Below are 21,726 nucleotides of genomic sequence, written 5' to 3' on the forward strand. Positions count from 1 at the left end.
ATTCTAAATAATTGTGTGTGTTATAGCCTCTGGTTAAGTGAGCTGTTTATTACTGCATTGTAATATATAGTCTAAGCTTGAACACTATCAACAAGTCTTAAGAGGAAAATTTTTGTCATTTCTTGTTATAGAGACATAACATCGTTTGCAGGAGGCTTTATAGAAGAAGTAACTAGTTGACTAGGCAAGAGGCCTATTGTAAATATAAAACATGTATATGCTCTTTTACAACTCAACATCTGGGGTCATTATCTTCTAAATCTATGTGATATTTATTTTGTGCAGGTTCTGTGTTAGAATCGCTGATAATTCATTCAGTGTGTGTTTGATAAAATCCTAACTGATCCCTACTAAGGCCAAGAAAAATCTTTTATATATAAGACAAATGATTCCTAGTATACTTCAGAGTGGGATTTTTTTTTTTGTATACACTTTTGAATCTGATATACCCTTCCTTTTTTTTCCCCCCTTTGGATAACCAAATTTAAAACTTCAACTATAACTATACTTTATGGACTTAAATAGGACACTGTTTTTATAGTATACTAGGGAAACTACATGAGGGTTTTACAAAATGTATGTACTTGAGAACCAGAGATACCTGGATCTGCAGTACCATCTAATAGCTGTATGATCCTAGACAAATTGCTTAACAGCACTTGATATCTAATTTCTGGAATATTAAGTTATTGGTAGATAGGATAATAATATCTACCTATCTGAGATGAAAATGTAAGGATCTGGGGATGGACACAGTGGCTCATGCCTGTAATCCCAGCACTTTGGGAGGCCAAGGCGGGTGGATCACCTGAGGTCAGGAGTTCGAGACCAGCTTGGCCAACATGGTGAAACCCCGTGTCTACTACAAATAAAAAATAAAAATAAAAATAAAAATATTAGCCAGGTATGGTGGCGGGTGCCTGTAGTCCCAGCTACTCAGGAGGCTGAGGCAGGAGAATTGCTTGAACCAGGGAGGTGGAGGTTGCAGTGAGCCGAGATCTTGCCAATGCACTCCAGCCTGGGCGACAGACCAAGACTACATCTCAAAAGAAAAGAAAAGAAAATGTAAGGATTTGAGGTATTTATAAGTGCGTGGCACGTAATGGGTACTCCGTAATTTGTAGCTTTTATTATTTTCAGCTTGGTTTTTGGAAGTGATCGATATGCAGAGATTTAATCTCTGTAGCTGCCTCCTGCCTCTCTTGAGGCCACTTGATGGATGAAGGCTTCCAGTTGCCTTTCAGCCTTTAAGTTTGGTGTAATAGTTGTTCTGGTAATAACAGTTATAAAAATAGGTTGTTGGGAATTAAATGATGACAATGAACAGGACACTATCCAAGTCATGAACAATTAAACTTGCAACATTTTGGGGTCCTCTCTAACCTGCTTATTGTGTTGGATTTAAAAACTAAAGTGCTGAGGTTGCTTGCTTTCAGACTTGTGACTATGAATGAACATTATTGAAACTAAACTTTCTATTCTTGACTTTGTCACTTTGAAGAAAGGAACATACACCCGTTAAATCTCCTCTGACAACTTGAATTACATCTCCCAAACTCCTGCGACAGACAAGAGAAGGTCCTGCTGTCCCGAGCAGCACTTACCCAGGGATACTTTTCACAGGAGAATGAATTTTTGGATAGGTGCTCTAACAAAGTAAGCACTAACACTGAGAAGTTACCATTTCCTTTTGAAAAATCCAGTGTGTTGTTCGGTTGTCACTGGAATAATTATAGTTTATGGTGATCCTTCCCTTCTCTTCCATTCCCGTTGATGTTGTAGCTCCTTTGACTCCTAAAAATATCCCCTTTAAGAAGATACCTAAGAAAAAAAAAAAAAAAAACAGCATCGTACTTCCTAATGCTTCCTGTAGTGTTTCCTTTACGGTTGTCACTGTAGAGTTCTTGGTCAAAGTGTTTGAAAAATATCATAACTTGGGAGTCGCGGAGAGGTAACATTAATTATTATTGGTTTTTCCTTTTTCTTCTTTTTATTTTGTGTAATATCAAATTGCAGTGAAAAATTACCTAAAACAATTCTTATTTTCTTAGGGGAGACAGTGAGAATTTTTTTGAGTTTCACATCACTCAATCTAATTTTGTTATTGATGTTTCTCGAAAGAATCAGGAGAAGGATCAATTTTCAAAAGTATGATGTCCCCACTTTCTAGCTCATTTTCTAAGAATACATCTTACCGTTTTCTCTGGGTGAGTGTAGGCTAGTGGAAGACTGTACAACCTAGGGTGGATTAAGTAAAACTAAGGGAAACTTTCAGAATTAGAGAGAGTAATTATTGTACAGTAAAGATCTTTAATACACACATGTCTAGCATTGCAATAGTCTTATATTTGAATATCATGTTTGTTTTCCGTTGCTGCAGAACAAATTTTCACAGAGTTAGCAACGTGAAAGAACACACAGTTCTTAATATTATCTCACAGTTTCCATGGGTCCGGAGCCTGGCCACAGCTGAACTGGATCCTCTGCTCGGGTCATACAAGGCTGCAATGAGAATTTTATTCAGACTCCATTTCTTTCTGGAGCTCGAGGGCCTGTTGCAAACTCTCGTGATTGTTGGCAGACTTCAGTTGCTTGTGGATTTGGGACTAAGGTCCCTGCTTTCTGAAAGCTAACTGTCAGCAAGGGGCCCTACTCAGCTCCTAGAGGCCCCTGCAGTTCCTTGCCATGTGGCTGTCACAGGCCCTTTCACAATATGGCAGCTGACTTCTTCAAAGCCTGAAGAAGAATCTCTGACTTCTAGTTCCTTTTATACAGGGATCCCCTGATTGGGTCAGGCCCGCCAGGGATAATATATTTTTCCTTCACTCAAACTCACCTCATTGGGGACCTTAATTATATCTGCAGAAGTCTTTTGCAATATAACATAACCTAATCAACATAATCACCTTTGCGGTATAATATAACCTATTCACAAGAATGACATTTTTCATATTCACAAGTGTCTCACACATGCAAGAGGAGAGGATTGTGTAAGGCATCATTATACAAGGCTGGGAACTAGGAAATCATCTTAGAATTCTGAGTACCACAATTTTTTTTTTCAAGATAAGGTCTCTCTCTGTTGCCCAGGCTGGAGTACAGTGGTATAGTTATAGCTCATCAACTCCCGGGTTCACGTGATCCTCCTGCCTCAGCCTTCTGAGTAGCTGGGACTATAGGCATATACCATACTCAGCTAACTTTTTTCTTTTTTTTTTTGAGACAGAGTCTTGCTCTGTCACCAGAATGGAATGCAGTGGCATGATCCGGGCTGACTGTAACCTCCACCTCCCAGGTTCAAGCAATTCTCCTGCCTCTACCTCCTGAGTAGCTGGGACTACAGGCACACGCCACCACGCCCCGCTAATTTTTGTATTTTTAGTAGAGACCGGGTTTCACCATGTTGGCCAGGCTGGTCTCGATCTCTTGACCATGTGATCTGCCTACCTTGGCCTCCCAAAGTGCTGGGATTACAGGCATGAGCCACCGTGCCTGGCCTCAGCTAACTTTTAAAAAATCCATTTTTTGTAGAGACAAGGTCTCACTATATTGTCCAGGCTGCTCTCAAACTCCTGACCTGAAGCAATCCTCCTGTCTCAGCCTCCCACAGTACTGGGATTATAGGCATGAGCCACCAGCCCAGCCTGACTACCACAAATACCAGTGATGAATTTGAAGGAATCTTTGTGAATAGTGCATTTGACCTGTATTTTCAAGGTTTTCTTGTTGAACTTTACACTTGTAAGTGCCTCCAGAGGTGAAAGCCGCAACATGACTAGAATCCCATATATGTTTGCCCTTGTCTACTGAACACAATTTGGAATGACTCATGTAGCTTAGAAAACTGGCAAACTAGAGGGAAATTCAAAATTCAAAAATTCTGGATGTTTAGAAAACCAGTGACAAGCCAAAGGCCTTCTTGAAATGTACCTCCAATTCTGTTTCCTGTCATTGGGTTTTTTTAATACCCATCAAAAGGATGAAATGCCCCACTGAAAGAGAACATTATGTTAGATTTCTGCTTCTCGTTCTACAAAATTCTTTATTTTTCTGCTTTGAACTTTGACGTAACATTTCATTTCCTCCAGAAAAGGGGTAGGATTACTTCATCCGTAATCTCTTTTTAAAAATCTGGTGCTTCTAGAAAATATATTGAAATTAAAGTTTTAATTCATTAAAAGAAAGCCAATCAGTCATTAATCCGTACAGTAATTTTGTAACAGTTGTTCATAAATATTTGGCAAAAGATTTTAAAAAGGAGTTTATTTTTAAAGTAATGTACAGAACCAAGTTTGATTTCAAAAATAAAAGCCAAGATTAATGTTCTCTAGCTTTTAACAGAGAGCAGTTTACTAGCATTTTGGAATTTCATCTGGTCAATTAAATATACAAAGCAAATTAACCAAAACATACATTATGCATGTAGGGAAAATATTAAAGTATATAATAAGGAAATGTGCTCAATACGAGTCTTTAAAAATTGAAAACACAAAGTAATTTTGAGATTCATGACAGCCTTAGGGTTCATATTACTTGACTGTGATAAATTTAGAAGATTATACATAGTTTGGCTGGTTCTTCCTGCATGCCGACAGAATTTCTTTCTTCTTTAACCCTTGCAAAGAAGACGTAAATTTTGCTATTTTTGAACTTGTTTACCAGCTTGGTCATTCTCAATACTTGTTATTACCCGAATTTTACTTATAATTCCTTTTAGAAGCATAAACAGTGAATTTCAATCATGTCAACATTTCTGCAGATTTAGAATGGCATGAATTAGAAAACATGAATTTTTCAAAGAAATCATAACTTTTTCTTGAGTCCAGCCATTTGCTATCGCCAATAAGATTAGTTAGGATACTGGATTTCATCAGTGATTCCATTATCTGGAAAAAAAAAAAAAAATCTGCAGTCTTTAAAGTTTTGATTTTGTTGTTGTTGTTGTTATCTGTTCTGCTTCTGTTTTATGACATATAGTTCAGGCATTTGACTAAATTTAAATTAGTGGAATGGTTGGCAGCCTATAATTGGTCTACACAAAAAGGTTTAAATGAGTTGGGAGATTTGTCTACATTTTTGGTAGCTTTTTATTTCTTTAATTATTTTTTTATTTGAAATCTCCTCCTTAATGTAATTACATGATGATACCTTAGGTTAGGTTACTTGCAGTGAATGTTCACCCAAAATCTCAGTGCATCCTACATTATTAGAACTTTGGCATGGTATGACTGGTTACTGATTCAGCAAGCAACAAGTATAACTAAAGTCACTTGACTTAGTGACTTCATTTTTAATTCAAATCACATGGATATTGATCTAGAAAGGATCTGATTCAAATTTGTCAAATTAGTATGAAATCACATACCACTCTATACTGTACTTATGTCTGACTATGCAAAAGTGTTTACCAGTTTGCAATTTTTCTTTCATGGGGCTAAAACTCTAAGCTTTGCTATGTTTAAGCATGTATTCATTAAGCTGCAGATAAAGCTGAGACCTGCACAAGTAGTTTAAATATCTTTTCAGATCGTTTGGGTGTTTCAGACCCTTGGATGTCTTGGACATAGAGGGGAACAAAGCAGACAAGTACTCTGTCCTTACAGAGTCTGAGTCACACTCAAAGGTCGTGTTATAGAATTGCATTAAGGAAATCTGTGATCAGAAATAACAGGGACATATTTAGATACAGGCCAAACTAACTAAATCTCTGGGCAGATCTATACCTATAAAGTGCTTGGCACAGTACATGGTACTCAGTCACAGTTACATGTTAATATCATTATGATTTTTATTACTTTTCCAGTTCACCCAAGTAATTCTCTGGTCATGGGCAGAGCACAGCACATGTAAACACGTATAAGTAGAATGGACTTTGGTTCTTTTAACATCAGTGCAGACCAGTTTTGTGCTACAACCTTAAGGGAGCCCGAATTTGTCCCCTGATGTGGAGACTAGGAGTCATTTCTCTTATTTTTATATCCAAATTTTCATTGTTTTAATTGGCACCCTACCAAACTGATAGATGCCTCCAGTTGGGTATGTCAGCGTGGTTGCCGAGAACATTACAAATCCAGTAATTACAAGGAACTGTTTCTCCATTATTTTCTTCCCAAAGTATTTTCTATGCTGCAAATGCTGTGAAAACCTTAGGCACAATAGTAAAAGTATTTTAAAAAAAAAAAGTTTTTATTGTATTAACATGAAAGCAATATATGTTCATCATAGAAAAGACAGGTAAGCAAAACGAAGGCAATGAAAATCACCCAAATTCAACACAGAGAGAGAACTGCCATTATAGTTTGTGCTTATTGCCTTCCAGTTCTTTCTCTGTGCATAGAAATAGCCTTTTCGATGGTATCATAGTATAACATCCTATTTTGTAATTGCCTTTTTCAATTAACATTATATTATAAATGTTTTGCCACGTCATTACTCTTTTACCATATTGTTTACATTGGTTATACCATACTTATCTAACCAGTCCCCAATTGTAGGGCATTTAAGATTTTTTTACTTTTCTTTTTTTCTATTCTAAAGAGTTCATTGAATGAACAACTAAGTTGCCACTGTTGAGGGTATTCTTATATTAAAACAGCCAACTTATTTAAAATATGGAGAAAGTGATTTGGTCTCAAAGCAAGATAACCAACAAGATGAAATGATTGCATGTGAAGTCTTCATAAGCATAGATGGTCTCCTTTTGGGGGTCCCAGAGGTCACAGACACAAACAACATCTTTTAGGAAACACTGCAAAAGTTGATCCCTGTATTATTAGAGAAGATCAATAACCCAAAAATGGACTGCGATTAAGTAGAACAAATTGAAATCAAATACAGACCGACTTAGCAGGGGGCTATTCTGTCACCTCTTTGTTCCTGTGACAAATGCAAAGCAATTCAAAACATCTTTTTCTTTCACAGGTGGATTCCTCTTTTTGTTTGTTTTTAATTCTTTAGATGTTATCTTTTAGGTTGCGCAAATCATTGTTCCATGAATTAAAGTGTACTTACCAGTTGATCCTTCTTGCCAGGAATGCCATCTCCAACCACACTGAAGAAGTCGGAGAAGTCGGGTTTCAGCAGCCCCTCCCCTTCGCAGACCTCCTCCCTGGGAACGGCGTTCACACAGCATCACCGACCTGTCATTACAGGACCCAGAGGTGAGCTGCTCCACAGGCACCCTTGGTTGTGCTTATATCATGGCCTTTGGACCCAAGTAGCAAAATGAGAGACAATGAGGACTCCCCCTGAATGCTCCTGAGGCAGTGAGTGTTCCAATTTCTTACCCTTGGGGGCAGCCTTGGAATTTTAGAGACCAGACAGATTTGGTATCAAATTTTTTGTCCTTTCCTAAAGCAAACAGGGACCAAATCTGTTTTTTGTTTGCCAGTGAGATTTTTGCAGAGAGATGGGAAGTAACTTGAACCAAAATCAAATCTGTTCTACAAGTTGTGTGTGTGTTTGTGTGTGTGTGTGAGAGAGAGAGAGAATGTGTGCGGACACACACACGCACACAGGCATGCATTAGGTGAGTATATTTCCGTATGGTCAATTACCTGTTTTCAAGTAGTAACTTTTTCTCATCCCTGCTGACTCTCTTTCCATAAAACCTGAGTTCAATATGTGGCATTTTGTGTTGAGGTTGTTTGCATCAGGGCGTTGACGAGCAGTCTTCATTCGTTCCTTTTGAAGTGGTAGATAGTTTGTCTGGTTTTCATTGCAATGTTTTCATTATTTTTGTCTCATATGCTTTTAAGTTTATTATTAAAATGTGCCCACAAGAAATATGATTTGTATTTCGCATTAAAGACAAGCCTTAAGCCTCAAGAGAATGTCAGCAAATCACTTAACTTGATCTTATTGCAATATAAAAATATTTATTATTTTATTTATGAAACTCCCACAGTAGGAGTATGAATAATTGTAACCACGTTTTGCTTTCCTTTATCAGATTTTCTTTTAGGTAGATCTGTGATCTACCAGCTGCTATCATAAAACGTCCTAGAAAGTTATGATCTCTTGTCTGCTTTGACATATACCTGGGGAAACTGATGTTTCTTGCATTGATCCCAGTGTTAGTCCCACAAATCTGAATCCCTTTATGAATATGCTCTGTGTGCAGATCAGGGAAATGTGGCGGGTAAGAGGACAGTCCGGTGCACACATGGAAGTCATATTGAAGAAAGTAAGCATTTTGACTACTGTGGGAAGCAACTTCTTTATCCATAATTATGAAACCTACTTGCTTCATCTTTAAACGTCTTGTGATCATTGGTAGAACTTCCTCAAGATCCCTTCTTTCATTTGTGTATATGTGTGGTATAATCAGAGAGGCTTACTATCGATATATAATTTGAAAACCTGCATCAGAATTGAATTATAAGGTCCCAGAATGAGGCTTATTAAATAGTATTAAAATATTATCCTCATAGTTAACACTCATTGAGCATATAAACTATAGTGGGGGATCAGAGATATGAAACCCTTTTAGTCGGAATATTTATGGCCGGAAGGAGATGAGGCACGTGTCGCTTTTCATCTGTTTGGGGTCAAGTTCACATATTCTAAATGCTAATTGAATGGTAAAAGTTCCTGCAGGAGCTCGGTGTTGGGGTGACCATGGAGGTTCATTCACTCTTTAAACAAGGATTTACTGAGTGACTCTATAGACACTGGGACCAATGGTTCCTGTCCTCACAGAGCATGTTATCTACCACAGAAGAGAGGCACACAAGGAAATAAGCAAGTAAAAGATGATGGGCCGGGCACGGTGGCTCGCACCTGTAATCCTAGCACTTTCTGAGGCCAAGGCGGGCAGATCACTTGAACTCAGGAATTCAAGGTCAGCCTGGGCAACATGGCAAAACACTGTCTAGAAAAAAATACAAAAATTAGCTGGGCATGGTAGCGAGTGCCTTAGTCCCAGCTACTCAAGAGGCTGCAATGGGAGGATTGCTCGCACCCAGAAGGCAGAGGTTCCACAAGCCAAGATCGCGCCACTGCACTCCAGCCTGCGCAACATAGCAGACCCTGTCTCAAAAAATCAAAACAAAACAAAACAAAACAAAACAAAAAAACCTGATGTGGAATATACTATTACTTATCACTTTGTATCAAATAAAGTGACTTCAGGCGGGGTGCGGTGTCCCACACCTCTAATCCCAGCACTTTGGGAGGCCGAGGCAGGCAGATCACTTGAGGTCAGGAGTTTGTGACTGGCCAACACAATGAAACCCCATCTCTACTGAAAATACAAAAAAATTAGCCGGGTGTGGTGGCACACGCCTGTAAATCTCAGCTACCTGTGAGGCTGAGGCAGGTGAATTGCTTGAACCCAGGAGGCGGAGGCTGCAGTGAGCCAAGATGGTGCCACTACACTCCAGTCTGGGCAACAGAGTGAGACTCCATCTCAAAAAAAAAAGAGTCTTCAAAGTATAAATAACATTGAAGTCAAATCTTAAAAGATGCTTAGATAAATGGAGGACCATCCTAAGGAAAGGAAAGATTCGTGGTATAGTAAGTTAGTAAGAACTGAGAAGAACAGTGTGCCAGCAATCAGGAGAGCCAGGTAACCTCCCTCTTTTCCTTCCCTCTTACCTTCTGTGTTTTTCAATGTCCTCATCAATACAATGGGTACAGTACTAATAATGAATGACCGTTTCCTCCCAATCTTGTATTCTTATACAGAAACAACAATAAAACAGTATTTGTGGCGATTCCATGAAGAGCATAAGGCAATCTATATATATTATCATTAGTCAGTAAATGTTAAGAGTGTCTAATGTGTGTCTTGCCTTAAAACTGTAGTTCTAGAAATTATTGTCATGAGCACTTCCCCATGGGTACAGGTTGAGAGCTTCTTCATGCTAGATGACTAAGCACGTTTTCTAAAATGACCCATGCTGGGTTGAACCAGGGTGAACCTCCTTAGCTCACAGCATAACAAGTTCCAGTCTAATCATATTCATTCATAAAATTGTGTTTGAGGAAAAGAGAAAGATGCCTAGTGTAAGAAGTATGGAATATCAAAGATGCTTTGTTTTCACCAGAATTCAAGATGGCTCCCAGCATCCTCGGCTCTCCTTTCTGGAAAGTCTACTCAGGTACCCGTTCTTACCGTGCCCCACCCCGCTTAGTGGTCTGGTGAAGGGAATTGGAATAGTTGAGATGAAACTTCAGTTGCCTCTTTGTGGTAAGAATCGTAAGAATTGAGATAGGCTAACATAAGACATTTTTCTGGCTAAGATATTTTTAAAAGGTTGGAAGTTAGCCTCATTATTTAAGGCGTATTTGCTATGGGTACTGTAATTTCCTTCATTTTTCTCTGAACTAGTTGGAAAGCTAATGCTTGGAATGATATCACATTTGGGAGTAAGACTTGATGTTTTAGGAAGATGAGACCAAAATTGAGGAGGAAGAGTATAGCTGCCAAGAGTCTGTGGAATCGATGTCACATGTGCACGTAAAGGAGGTTTCAACCTCTGACACTCCTTTTATTGTGCAAAGTTGCCACAACACAAAATAGTAAATTATTAGAGAATCCAGAGAATCAAACTTTAAAAGGGTCTTGAAGAAAAGAAAAGAATGTCCTTTATCAGGTCCCCAGGGCATGGGGCAGGGATCAGGGAGGCCATTGACTGCTCTGTGGTTAGCACTAGGTTGCAAGGCTTCTGCTGCCTTCCCTAGCATTTCTCACAGGAATGCCTCAACTAGACTAGCACCAGTTAGTAAGCAATAACTGTCCAACACACATCCACGCTCAGAATGAAGGTGAGGTTTTACAGAGCTACAGCAAATCAAGGTCACCGCGCTAAAAACCCAAGGGCCTTACTTTTGGCTGCAAACGTAAGCTACATTTGGAAATTTCGTGGCCACCTTTTACAAAGAAAACCTCTCTCAAGATTGCAAAGCAAAGGGAGAAACACAGGGTGTTGAAGGGAGGTAGCATAGCACAGCAGTTGTCTTTATCTGTTTTGACTGCCAGAACAGAACACCATGGACTGGGTGGCCTATAAACAACAGAAATTTATCACTCACAGTTCTGGAGAGCGGAAGTCCAAGATCAAGGCTCTGGCAGCTTCTGTGTCTGGTGAGGGCCCACTTCCTGGTTCATAGATGGCATCTTCTTGCTGTGTCCTCACATGGCAGAAGGGGCGGGGTTGCTCTCTAGGATCTCTTTCATAAAGGCACTAATCCTATTCATGAGGGCCCTACCCTGTGACCTGATCACCTCCCAAAGGCCCTGCTACCTATTACCATCACATTGGGGGTGAGGATTTCAAGATTTGGATCCTAGAGGGCCACAAACATTCAGCCTATGGCAGTGGTTAAGCACAAAATTTCAGGGGTTCAGATAGGCTGCTGTCTGAATCTCTGTCCACTACTTGGCACATTGCTTTTCTCTCTGAACCAAAGGTTTCTCATCTCTAAGTTGGAGATCATCATCACTAACTCAAAAAAATTGTATTATGTTAGGAGCAAAGGAAATCGTGTATTTGTAGTCATTTTCACAGTGCCTGGAAGTACAGTATGCACACAGGTCATACAATTAAATAATCCTTTGTCACCCAGGCTTTGAAAATATCATGCTGTCCCTATTGCCTTTGCGCAGCACTATTCTGCCCATCCCCCCAGATCAGCTCAAGCACTACTTTCAAAGTGAAACCTCCTCTCCTCCACCCAGCTTGCCATCATCTCACACTGCTTAAGCTCCTGCTGCCTTTTGTGTCTGCACATTGACTCCACCAACCTCATCTGGCCTTGTTAGTTAATATACATGTCTCCTAGAGGAGAACCTCCAAAGGGAAGGATCTCTCACTTAGACATTTCACTATCTTTGTTGTGTGTCACACAGTGGGTTTTATGCTCAAATATTGTTTGAATGAATAAAATTAATTAAAATGCATGTAAATGCATACAGGAGACATTTATCCCCTCTCTGACCCTGATGAATTTTCATTTCTTCAGAAGAGCCAAGGGTGATAAATGTGTGATAGTTCATGCAATACTTCCTTGTAAGAAATGTCCAGGATGTGGAAGAACCATGGCGTTGTATCCAAAGAAAACCTATGCAAAATTCTCTAAGTAAAGCTTTGCTATTAAGAGCTATGGGCTTTCTTTATGTTGTTCTAACCACTTCCCTATTTACAGTGTAAAGGTAGAGGCATGTGGTTTCTTAAAATGAATCCCCTCTCTGATATTGGCTTTCTTTGTGGCTTTGACTTAACCTTGTGGCCTCAGTTTGGCCATCTGTACCATGGGGATAATACTTTGCCACCTGTTTCTCTGTGTGGTTAGAATTAGGTAAAGAGGTTATTTGGGAATATCCTGTCGGTAGGGGGAAGATATTACATTTCAGTAGAGGCATTTGTACATCGTTATACATTAGTATAATTACTGTGCACTTTAAGCTGAAAGATCGGGCTTTCAAAGACTTTCTTTTACCATGACTTAAAATTGTAACCATAATAAAGTATTTACTCATGACTATTTGTCTTATTCCTGATAATTGAAAAAAGAAATCTTTCTTCGTCCCTTTGCCTTTTCAAGAGTTGTAAGTTTGCCTGGTTGATGATCTGAAAGGGCTAACTTCTTAGAGAATTATTTGGAGTAATCATCAGTTACATCTTAAAGTTTCTTGAAAGTTTAGATCTTCTTAAAACTTATCTTTTTGCTTAAAATCTTTGCTATTTTGAAGATTAAGAAGATAATGAATGATAGTTTCTTTAAATACTCTGCACTAAGTAAAGCAGTTCTGTGCCTTAGAGATTTAGGAACAGGGAGCAGCCTACACGATCCACATTGGGCAGCACAATTGAAAGTAATTGAAAGAGTTATGGTCTGGGAATCTTTTGGTATAATGTGTTGCCAGTATCAGCAAAGATTGTTTTTGGCTGAAAGTAACAGAATATCTGACTGAACAATGGCTTAAAAAACTAAGGAGTCACATTTTTCTCATACAAAAACAAGTATGTGGCTAGGTATGGTGACTCACACTTGAAATCCCAGCACTTCGAGAGGCTGAGGCAGGAAGCACTTGAGGCCAAGAGTTTGAGACCAACCTGGGCAACACAGCAAGACCCTATCTCTACAAAAATTTTTTAAAATTAGGAGAGCATAGTGGTAAGTCCTGTGGTCCTAGATACTCAGGAGGCTGAGGTGCGAGGATTGCTTGAGCCCAGGAATTTGAGGCTGCAGTGAGCTATGATGGCACTCCAGCCTGGGCAACAGAGAAAGACCCTGTCCCAAAAAAAACAAAAACAAAAAAAGCAAGTAGGTGATTCAAGGCTGTTAGGGTGGCACTTGCAGTGCCATCAGGGATTGAGATTTCTTCTCCTAGCCATGTTTCAGTGGGTTGTTTTTATAAGGTCACAGCATGGGCGCTGCCCTCCTGCCTTATGTCTGCATGCCAAGCAGAAAGAAGGGAAAAGGTGAGGGCAAAAAGGACCTGTCAGCTTATCCTGCCACTTTTTCATAGGATCTTCTACAGCACAATCAGACTATGTCCGATGATCACCTGTAGCTGCAAGGGAGGCTGGAAACTCTAAATTTTTAGCTGAGTGTATGGCTGCTCTCTATCAAATTAAGGTTTTATCAGTGGGTAAATAGGGGATAAATATGCTGGTTAACAGTTAGCAACATATTCCCCATTATTTTTACAGATGAGAAATCTGAGGTACCCAGAACCAAGACCAGAAATCAAGTCTCCAGTTCAGTGCCTTTTTCGCCGTATCAGTAGTTTCTACCTTTTTCTCCCCGACTGGGAGAAATTAACTACACTTATTTAAACAATTACTTTGTTTTCACATTTTTTATGAGTCAAAGTCATAACATATCCATTTAGATCTTTTGATAATCATAACATAACCTGTGCCATCACACTGAGGTTTTTTTTTTAATAGCAGCCATAAACAAATCACTTAGCCTTTTTTATTAGTCCATAAGTCCTTGCTACTGGTAAATTCAGGGTTTCTCTTAGGTGCACACCACTTCAGAGACACTTTTTGAGGTCAGTTTGGCTTTTTTCAATATTGTATTAGCTTGCAGATACCCATTACTATCTGGGGACCCATTAATTTTTTTCCACAAATGTTTATCAAGCTCTTACAGTGTACAAGGTGCTCTAGTAGTAGAGTGAACAAGAGAAGCATGGATTCTGTCCTTAGAGTGCTTGCCTCCTGGAGGACGAGAGGACAAGGAAACCAGCAGTTGCATTACTGTGCTAGAAGCATAGGGTGCGATAGAAAATGAGGGGAAGGACATCCTTGTGGACAACTACAGGGGCTTCTGGCACTACACAAGTCCAGACTAGCAGAACACCTAACTCCTATTGTCAAACAGTTTGCCTTCACATTACAGGCGTGCAAAACAGATCAACAGCAAATAAATCATGCTCTTAGATAGCTAAGTACCGAAGAACTCAGACATACAAAAGGCAAACATGACGTTAAACCCCCACCTCTTTATGAGTCAAAAAAAAATACACAATGAGAGTTTAGAAGTAAAATTGCCTTTATTCCGAAAATACGCCTAAGATACACTAAAGCAATCGCCATATAAACCAAAGATTTATTGTGCAGCTTTCAAAGAATCATTCCAGTTTCTGTTTGGAGAGGTAGTCAGAAGTTTATATGCACTATAAACCTCTCTAAGTCCATGATCCTCCTGACCCAAACAGGGATCTTGCTCTCAGTGATGAAACTTCTGAGGGTCTGAAGTTAACAATATCTCCCAGTTTGGCCAAGAAAAATATACCGCAGAGAATTATGAGAATTAAGATTACCTTTCAGGAAGTTGGGGTCACCAAGAAAGGTTAGAGGAGTGTGGATTCATAATATGCAGAGACAATAATAGAGAATCAGGGAAGGAGAGGTAAAATAGCAGGGCTACAGTCATCAGTAGATGGCAGGGCCTATTGGGGCAAGGACCACATCTTTATCATTTATCTCTGAATCCCTCTGCCTTGTGCCCGGCATAAGGAAAGCACTCAATAAATAATTGTCAAATAAATGAATGAATGCATGGATTTGATTGAAGAAACAGAGAAAGTTTGAGAATAATAGGAAGTTCTTTCCTTCTCCACTGTGTAGTAATACAATATTCAAATGCATGTACTCAGCAGCACATAGAAAGAGGCATAGCATGTTTAAGTGCTCAGTATATATTTGATTTGTTTGTTTGTTTGTTTTGAGACAGGGTCTCTCTCTGACACCCAAGCTAGAGTGCAGTGACTTGATCACAGCTCACTGCAGCCTCGACCTCCTAGGCTCCAGGGATCCTTCTGCCTCAGCATTCCAAGTAGCTGGGACTACAGGCGCATGCCACTATGCCTAGCTAATTTTTAAATTTTTTTTTTTTGTAGAGACAGGGTCTCACTATGTTACCTAGGCGGGTCTCGAACTCCTGGGCTCAAGCAATCCTCCTGCCTCAACCTTCCAAAGTGCTGGGATTACAACAGCAAATAAGTCATGCCCTTAAATAACTAAGTACTGAGGATTTAAGACATGCAAAATGCGAGCACAAGGTTAAACCCCACTTCTTTATGAATCAAACACACACACACACACACACACACACGCACGCAAAGGCAGTTTAGAAGTGAAATTGCCTTGATTCTGGCAGACGTGTGCCACCATGCCCAGCCTAATACAAGTTTAGTTTTAATTCAGATCTACCTGGATAGACCTTAAGAGAAATGAGCTCAAAATTATTTGGTCCTCTATTTGTAGAATTTTTGCTGTGGCATTATAAGTTTTTCTCTCCGAACTAAGGTCCCTCCAGAAGGAATGTCCCCTGACGTTTCACCACTACTGTAATTGTGGCACCCCCTCCCCTGGCCTAGGCCCCCAAGTGCTAGGTTTGTTCATCTTTCTCCTGTCATATCCACAAACTTCTTTGCCTCTTAGGAACGCTTTTCACTTAGTTGTAGAACATGCTGGTGATCCACTGAATCTAATTTGTCTCTCCTGGTTTAGTGCAATTGAATCATCTCGGGAAAATGAGAAGCAATTAGGTACCTGTTGCTAACAAGGCGCTGAAATAATCTGCCAACAGACGCACGGTGTTTATTTATTATTGGAGTATGTCACTTGAGAAAACATTACATTGCCTTTCTCCAAGAAGAATTGCCAGAATGATTTTCAAACGCAGGCCTCATAGACCTAACAAGTACCACCTTTGAGGAGCATGGAACAGAGAAGCAAGAGGGCTTGTGAGCCTCGTTCAGGGTTAGTTCAAGTACCAGTGCCTAACCTAATGGGCAGTGTTGTGGATGGGATTTGAAGTCGCAGGACACTAAAGAAGAAAAGCAGCTTTTTTCTTTTTTTCTTTCTTTTTTTTTTTTTTGCAAAGGTCCTTTTTAAGTCCCAGTTCAGGAAATTATTAAATTCATTAGCAAGATACTTAGAAGCAGCTATTACTGCCCAGCCAAAGGAAAAAAGAGTGCCAACAAATGTTTTAAAACTACAACTAAACAAAAGTCAGGAAGCGTGTAATTAAAACTGTACCTTTATTGTATTGTAAAGAGTTTCACTGTGACATGGAAAATATTTAAAGGAGAAGGCTGTTTAGCTAATTTGTCTGCAAGTGAACTGCCTAGTGGAGAACTATCCTAAATTAACTGTAAGGCCACCCACTGAGCCACCCTCATAAAGGGCCATGGCTGCTCAGCTTGGGTTTGTGTAATGTTCAATAATTACTAGATAAATGCACAACTAAAAGCTCTATTACACTAATAATTTGTACTGTGATAGATGTGTGGGACACCCTGCTGGGTTAATTTGTCATCCCTGCAGCAAACTTCTAAAGAGAGCTCTTCTATAGTGGAATCATGTTAATATGTTGTCCCTGGGAGGACAGGTTAGAGCAGTGAGACCACTTGGCTCCTTAATCTCTTAAAGAGGCAAAGGGCCTCCAGGGTGAGTACTGAAGAGAATAGGGTGATTAGCCCAGGGGACCTGGATTTAAACTCATCTTCACAAAGGAAGCTGCTTTCCCTTGGAATTCCTTTGCCCCTTTCTCTCTGTCCCTCTCAATCACACGCAGGCCTATGTGCCTCACTGGTGCACGCGTGCGCACAGGCACACACAGGCATAGACCCACGTATCCATACATAGTGAAGGCAGTGGTTCTGAGCAAGGTTTCTTAGAAAGCCCCTCATTTTAAGACTTCCTGGTATCGTGGGCTTCGACTGTACCTCGCATAATCAGATAAGTCCCGTTCTTTCTGGTTTAGCTTAATCTAAAGTTGATTCCATGTTTAGACTCATGGTTTATTTTCCTTTTTTCAGCATAGAATAAAAAATTCAAGATTGAACTTGTATCTCCTCTTTATGTGGAATGGTTTCTTCTGCCTCTCTCTCTCTCTCTCTCTCTCACACACACACACACACGTACACACACACAATTACTGTTTTAAATATGAAGCTCACATTTAAGCTTCAGTGCAGGGTTTTCAACCTCCCCTATTGACAGAATCGTAAATCATGTTAAGGTTAAGTGAAGTACTATAGCATGGGACTGTAGCTTTAACAATGTTTATGGAGTATCAGCTTATCATCCATGTAGGAAAGGAGGGGTGAATGCTGATACTCAAAATGGGAATGTATGGCCCTATTAATGTGCTTGCAGTATCACTAAGAGTCACCCATTCCAGGCTGCATCCTTTGTGTTATTGAAACTAGCGTATTGAATCACCCGCACGTATGGAATGTCTTTGAAACTTCGTATTTTGGCAGTAAATTTGCATTTGTCATTTCTTCATATCGAATGGTAGCTGCTTTTTCCCCCTGAAAAAATTCCTTTTTCTGATGCACAAAACACATCTGAGGATCATCAGAATTGCCAGCTATTACAATAATAAGGGGTCTATGAGCAAAAAAAAAAAAAAACAATCTGAAAGCAAATAAATCATTTGACCGCTGAAAAATAAATGGGAGCAGCAGAGGGCAATGAAAAGAGCGTGGGCTTTGGAGTCAGCCAGAATAGAATTCAGATCCTGGATGGCCACTTGGGGTCTGCATCAGCTTCTCCAAGTCAGTTATTCTCTGCTGGTCTTTGTCTTCTCACCTGTCCCAAATTGGAAAGGCTTTCTGGGAGGGGAAGTGAGATGACACATGGAAAGAGCTTGGTATACAGTAGGCATCCAATACATACGTATTCATTATCTCTCAGATTCCCCCATCCCCATATTGCTATTTGTTTTTGTATGTGGTTCTCTTGCAATGATTCTTTCATTCCTCACTCCCCATCCCCAGTTCTCTCTTTCTACCTGCTCATGTTGGTCCAGAAGGAAGAATGTGTTCCCCCTCTTGGGGAGAAGCCACATTTGCCTAGAGGAGATGTGGTCTTGGGGACGTGAGCAAGCCCAGTTACCCCATCCCATTGCTCTTGTATACTTGGAGCCACGGGAGAACCTTTCCAGTGGAGCAAGCAGCCCCTCTCGCATAAGGCGTAGCCCCTTAGCCATGACCTAGGCTTTGCTCTGATCTGCCTTCATTCAGGCATGGCCCTTCCTAAAGGGATATGCACCTTTGTTGTTTCCAAGAATCTGTTGTTTGTAAGAGTCAATTTGGCAAATAATTATTGGACGCTTATTATCTGCCAAGCACTGTGCTGGGCCCTAATGAACGAGCTAGACCAGCCAGTCCTGTTCTTCCAATCTAGCAGAACAGACAGATATTAGACAAATGATTACACCTGTGATGAGATGAATATGCAGGGAATTAAAGAAGATGGAGGAATACTATAGCAAGCTGTTTGAAATATTTGTGGAGATTTGGATGTACTTATGTCAGGATGTAAGGGTCCTCTTTGTTGGTATGAAATATGAATTTTTAAAACTTTGGTGTCCCTGAGGGATATGTCTAGATCTTTCTGAATCTCCAAATTCCTGAGTAGCATAATAAGAGTTGTTGAATTGTCACATACCAGGTAATGAACGGTAGATATGTTAACACATATTCGTTCTAGTGAAACATTCTTACAAATGAAAGAAACCCAACCAAATTGCTTTGCCATTCCTCTACTCCCCCAAAAGCAAATAATGGATTAGTTTATGTAACTGAAAAGTCCAGGGGTATATGGCTTCAGGTAGAGATGGAGTCAGGTGTTCAGATGCTACCTTCAGAAAGCTCTTGCTCTGGCTCTCTTGCTCTCTCTCTCTCTCTCTCTCTCTCTCTCTCTCCCCCCCTCTCTCTCCCCCTTTTTCCCCCTCCCCCCCCCCCCCTCCCCCCCCCCCCCAGGTCTGCTATTCTCTGTATGAGCTTTATTCTTAGGCTAAATATCCTCAGACTGTGGCCCAGATAGTGTGAGCAGCTCCAGGCTTAATTTCCACCAATTTAATAATCCCAAGAGAAAAAAGAGCAGCTTTTCAACAATAGATCTAGGGAAGGGCCTACTCCTGGATGCTTATGATTCTGATTATCCGGGTTTGGGTCATTTGCTCACTTTTAAAACAACCCTTATGTTTAAAAGACAACGGAGTGCCTCATTGGTGTGAGCCGGCTTCCCTGTCCACCCGTGGAGTCAGCGGGTTAAGTCAAGTCCACCCTAACCACATAGGCTGAGGCTGAGGGACAGAGAGTTCCCCAAAGAAACATTAGAGCTCTGTTTCCAGAAGAAGGGGTAAAGAACTGCTGGGCAGGCAAAAATAATAGCTACCCACTGCAGGAGATAACAGCAAAGCTGGCCTGAGCGCTGGCCAATGGGCTCAGCTTACTCACTAGCTGTGGCTTGTTCCTGCAGTTAGCATTTGCAGAGCACAAGAAAAACCCAGGCCTATTTGTTCGTGCAGTAGACCCCCAGGGTAACTTGAAAACAGTTCGGCTCTTGATTCTCAGTTCTCTGGTGTTGCCTCATTGCACTGTATAATCCAGATTACTTTTCATGTATCTCAATTTATTCTAAAAACAATCCTGAGAATATTAAATAACCCAGAGTCTAGCATACTGTTTGGCACATAGTAGATTCTCAACACATTTATTGAATGAGGCACCTGTGTACATTAATTCTAATCCTCAGAAAAGCCTTTTAAATTGCTGCTATTCTTTCTTTCTTTTTTTTTCCCCAAGACACAGTCTTGCTCAGTTGCCCAGGCTGGAGTGCAGTGGCACGATCTTGGCTCACTGCAACCTCTGCCTTCCAGGTTCAAGCGATTCTCCTACCTCAGCCTCTTGAGTATCTGGGACTACAGGTACACGCCCACCATGCCCAGCTAATTTTTTGTATTTTTAGTAGAGATGGGGTTTCACCACATTGACCAGGCTGGTCTCAAACTCCTGACCTTGTGATCTGCCCAGCTCAGCCTCCCAAAGTACTGGGATTACAGGCGTGAGCCACCATGCCTGACCAATTGCTGCTACTATTTAAAGATAAGAAACTTAAAGATAAGAAAATGTAGGTTTGGAAATGTTAAATAACTTTGCCCAGGTTAACACAGGGAGTGAATGATTTTAAAGCCAAAAGAGTCAAGGTCATTTTGTAGTAGAGGAAACTAAGGAATATAAGAGGCTGGCATCTTGCTAGTCGATACCCAAGCTAGAATTAAAACTTGGTCCCCTGACTTTAATCACTAGACTGATTATTCTGTTGCTTATTCCATTCCTTCTGTGAAATCTACCCACAGTAGGATTAATCCTCAAATCCTATGGGATGAATTCAGAAAGATACTTCGAGTTCAGAAGGATGCCTTGAAAGTAGTGTTTGGCTGGTAGCAGTGGCTCACACCTGTAATCCCAACATGTTGGGAGACCCAGGCAGGTGGATCGTTTCAGTTCAGGAGTTTGCAACCTGCCTGGGCGACAATGAAACCCCGTCTCTACTAAAAATATAAAAGTTAGCCGGGCGTGGTGGCGCATGCTTGTAGTCTCAGCCACTTGGGGGCTGAAGTGGGAGGATTGCTTGAGCCCAGGAAGCAGAGGTTGCAGTGAACCTAGATTGCATTGCTGCCCTCCAACCTGGGTGAGAGCAAAACCCTGTCTCAGAGAGAGAAAGAGAGAGAGAGAAGGGGGGGGGAGAGAGAGAGAGAGAGAAAAGTGGTCTATGCTTTAGTAATCATATTGCACGGAAATAGAGGCTTCTATTTCAGTATAAATCTGACAATTTAGTGGAGAGAAATGCTGCAAAATAACCCATGGCTTTATGTTCGTTATGAGATTTGCTTTTTTTGTCTGCTTATTTCCTGTGTGTGTGTGTTTAGTTTTTTTGTTGTTGTTTTGTTTTGTTTTTAATGCAGGGAAAGACTTGCAACAGCCTAGATCCAGCACTTGGTCGTTATCCAGGAAGCATCTGCCTGGATCTTGTTTTTTGAAGTCCTCTTTCACAGGACTGCAGTTTGTAATTCCATTTCACTTCCAACAGGTCATTGGATGATTCCCTCCCTTTTTATGTTAATCTCTGGAATCATTCAATCTATGGTGGTTAGTTTTCTTCTCAAGTAATTGTTTTGATTTGTTTTTCATTCTTCATTTAGTCTCACAGTAGTATCGCTTACATGTTACGTAAAAGTTCAAGTTCCCTTCATGGAACTGGATTCTTGTCAACTTTGCCTATTAAACCATCACTCTAAATATTTCCAATAATCACAGCTGTTGCGTGGCGTTTGAACACATTTCACATCAGCCATCATGGAAGCTTAGGCAATTAGTGTGAGAATATGGTCAATTTTGATTCAAAGAGGCCCTGTCAGGACAAAGGCTGGGGCTCTATTTCACAGAGCTTAAAGTAGCAC

At 40.4% G+C, this 21,726-nt stretch overlaps 1 protein-coding gene across 5 annotated transcripts in view; it reads left to right on the forward strand.

The window, feature by feature from the left end:
* The window catches only part of NFIA (nuclear factor I A), a 384,448-nt gene that overhangs the window by 295,495 nt on the left and 67,227 nt on the right, over nucleotides 1-21,726 (forward strand). For all 5 annotated transcript variants that reach the window (XM_017961996.3, XM_017962000.3, XM_017961995.3 and 2 more), the window contains one exon: nucleotides 7,032-7,160. In XM_017961996.3, coding sequence (XP_017817485.1) covers nucleotides 7,032-7,160 — 129 coding nt within the window. The remainder of the gene's footprint in view (nucleotides 1-7,031; nucleotides 7,161-21,726) is intronic.

This window comes from Papio anubis, chromosome 1 (assembly GCF_008728515.1).
Source record: "Papio anubis isolate 15944 chromosome 1, Panubis1.0, whole genome shotgun sequence".
In the NCBI taxonomy this organism is placed as follows: Eukaryota; Metazoa; Chordata; class Mammalia; order Primates; family Cercopithecidae; genus Papio; species Papio anubis.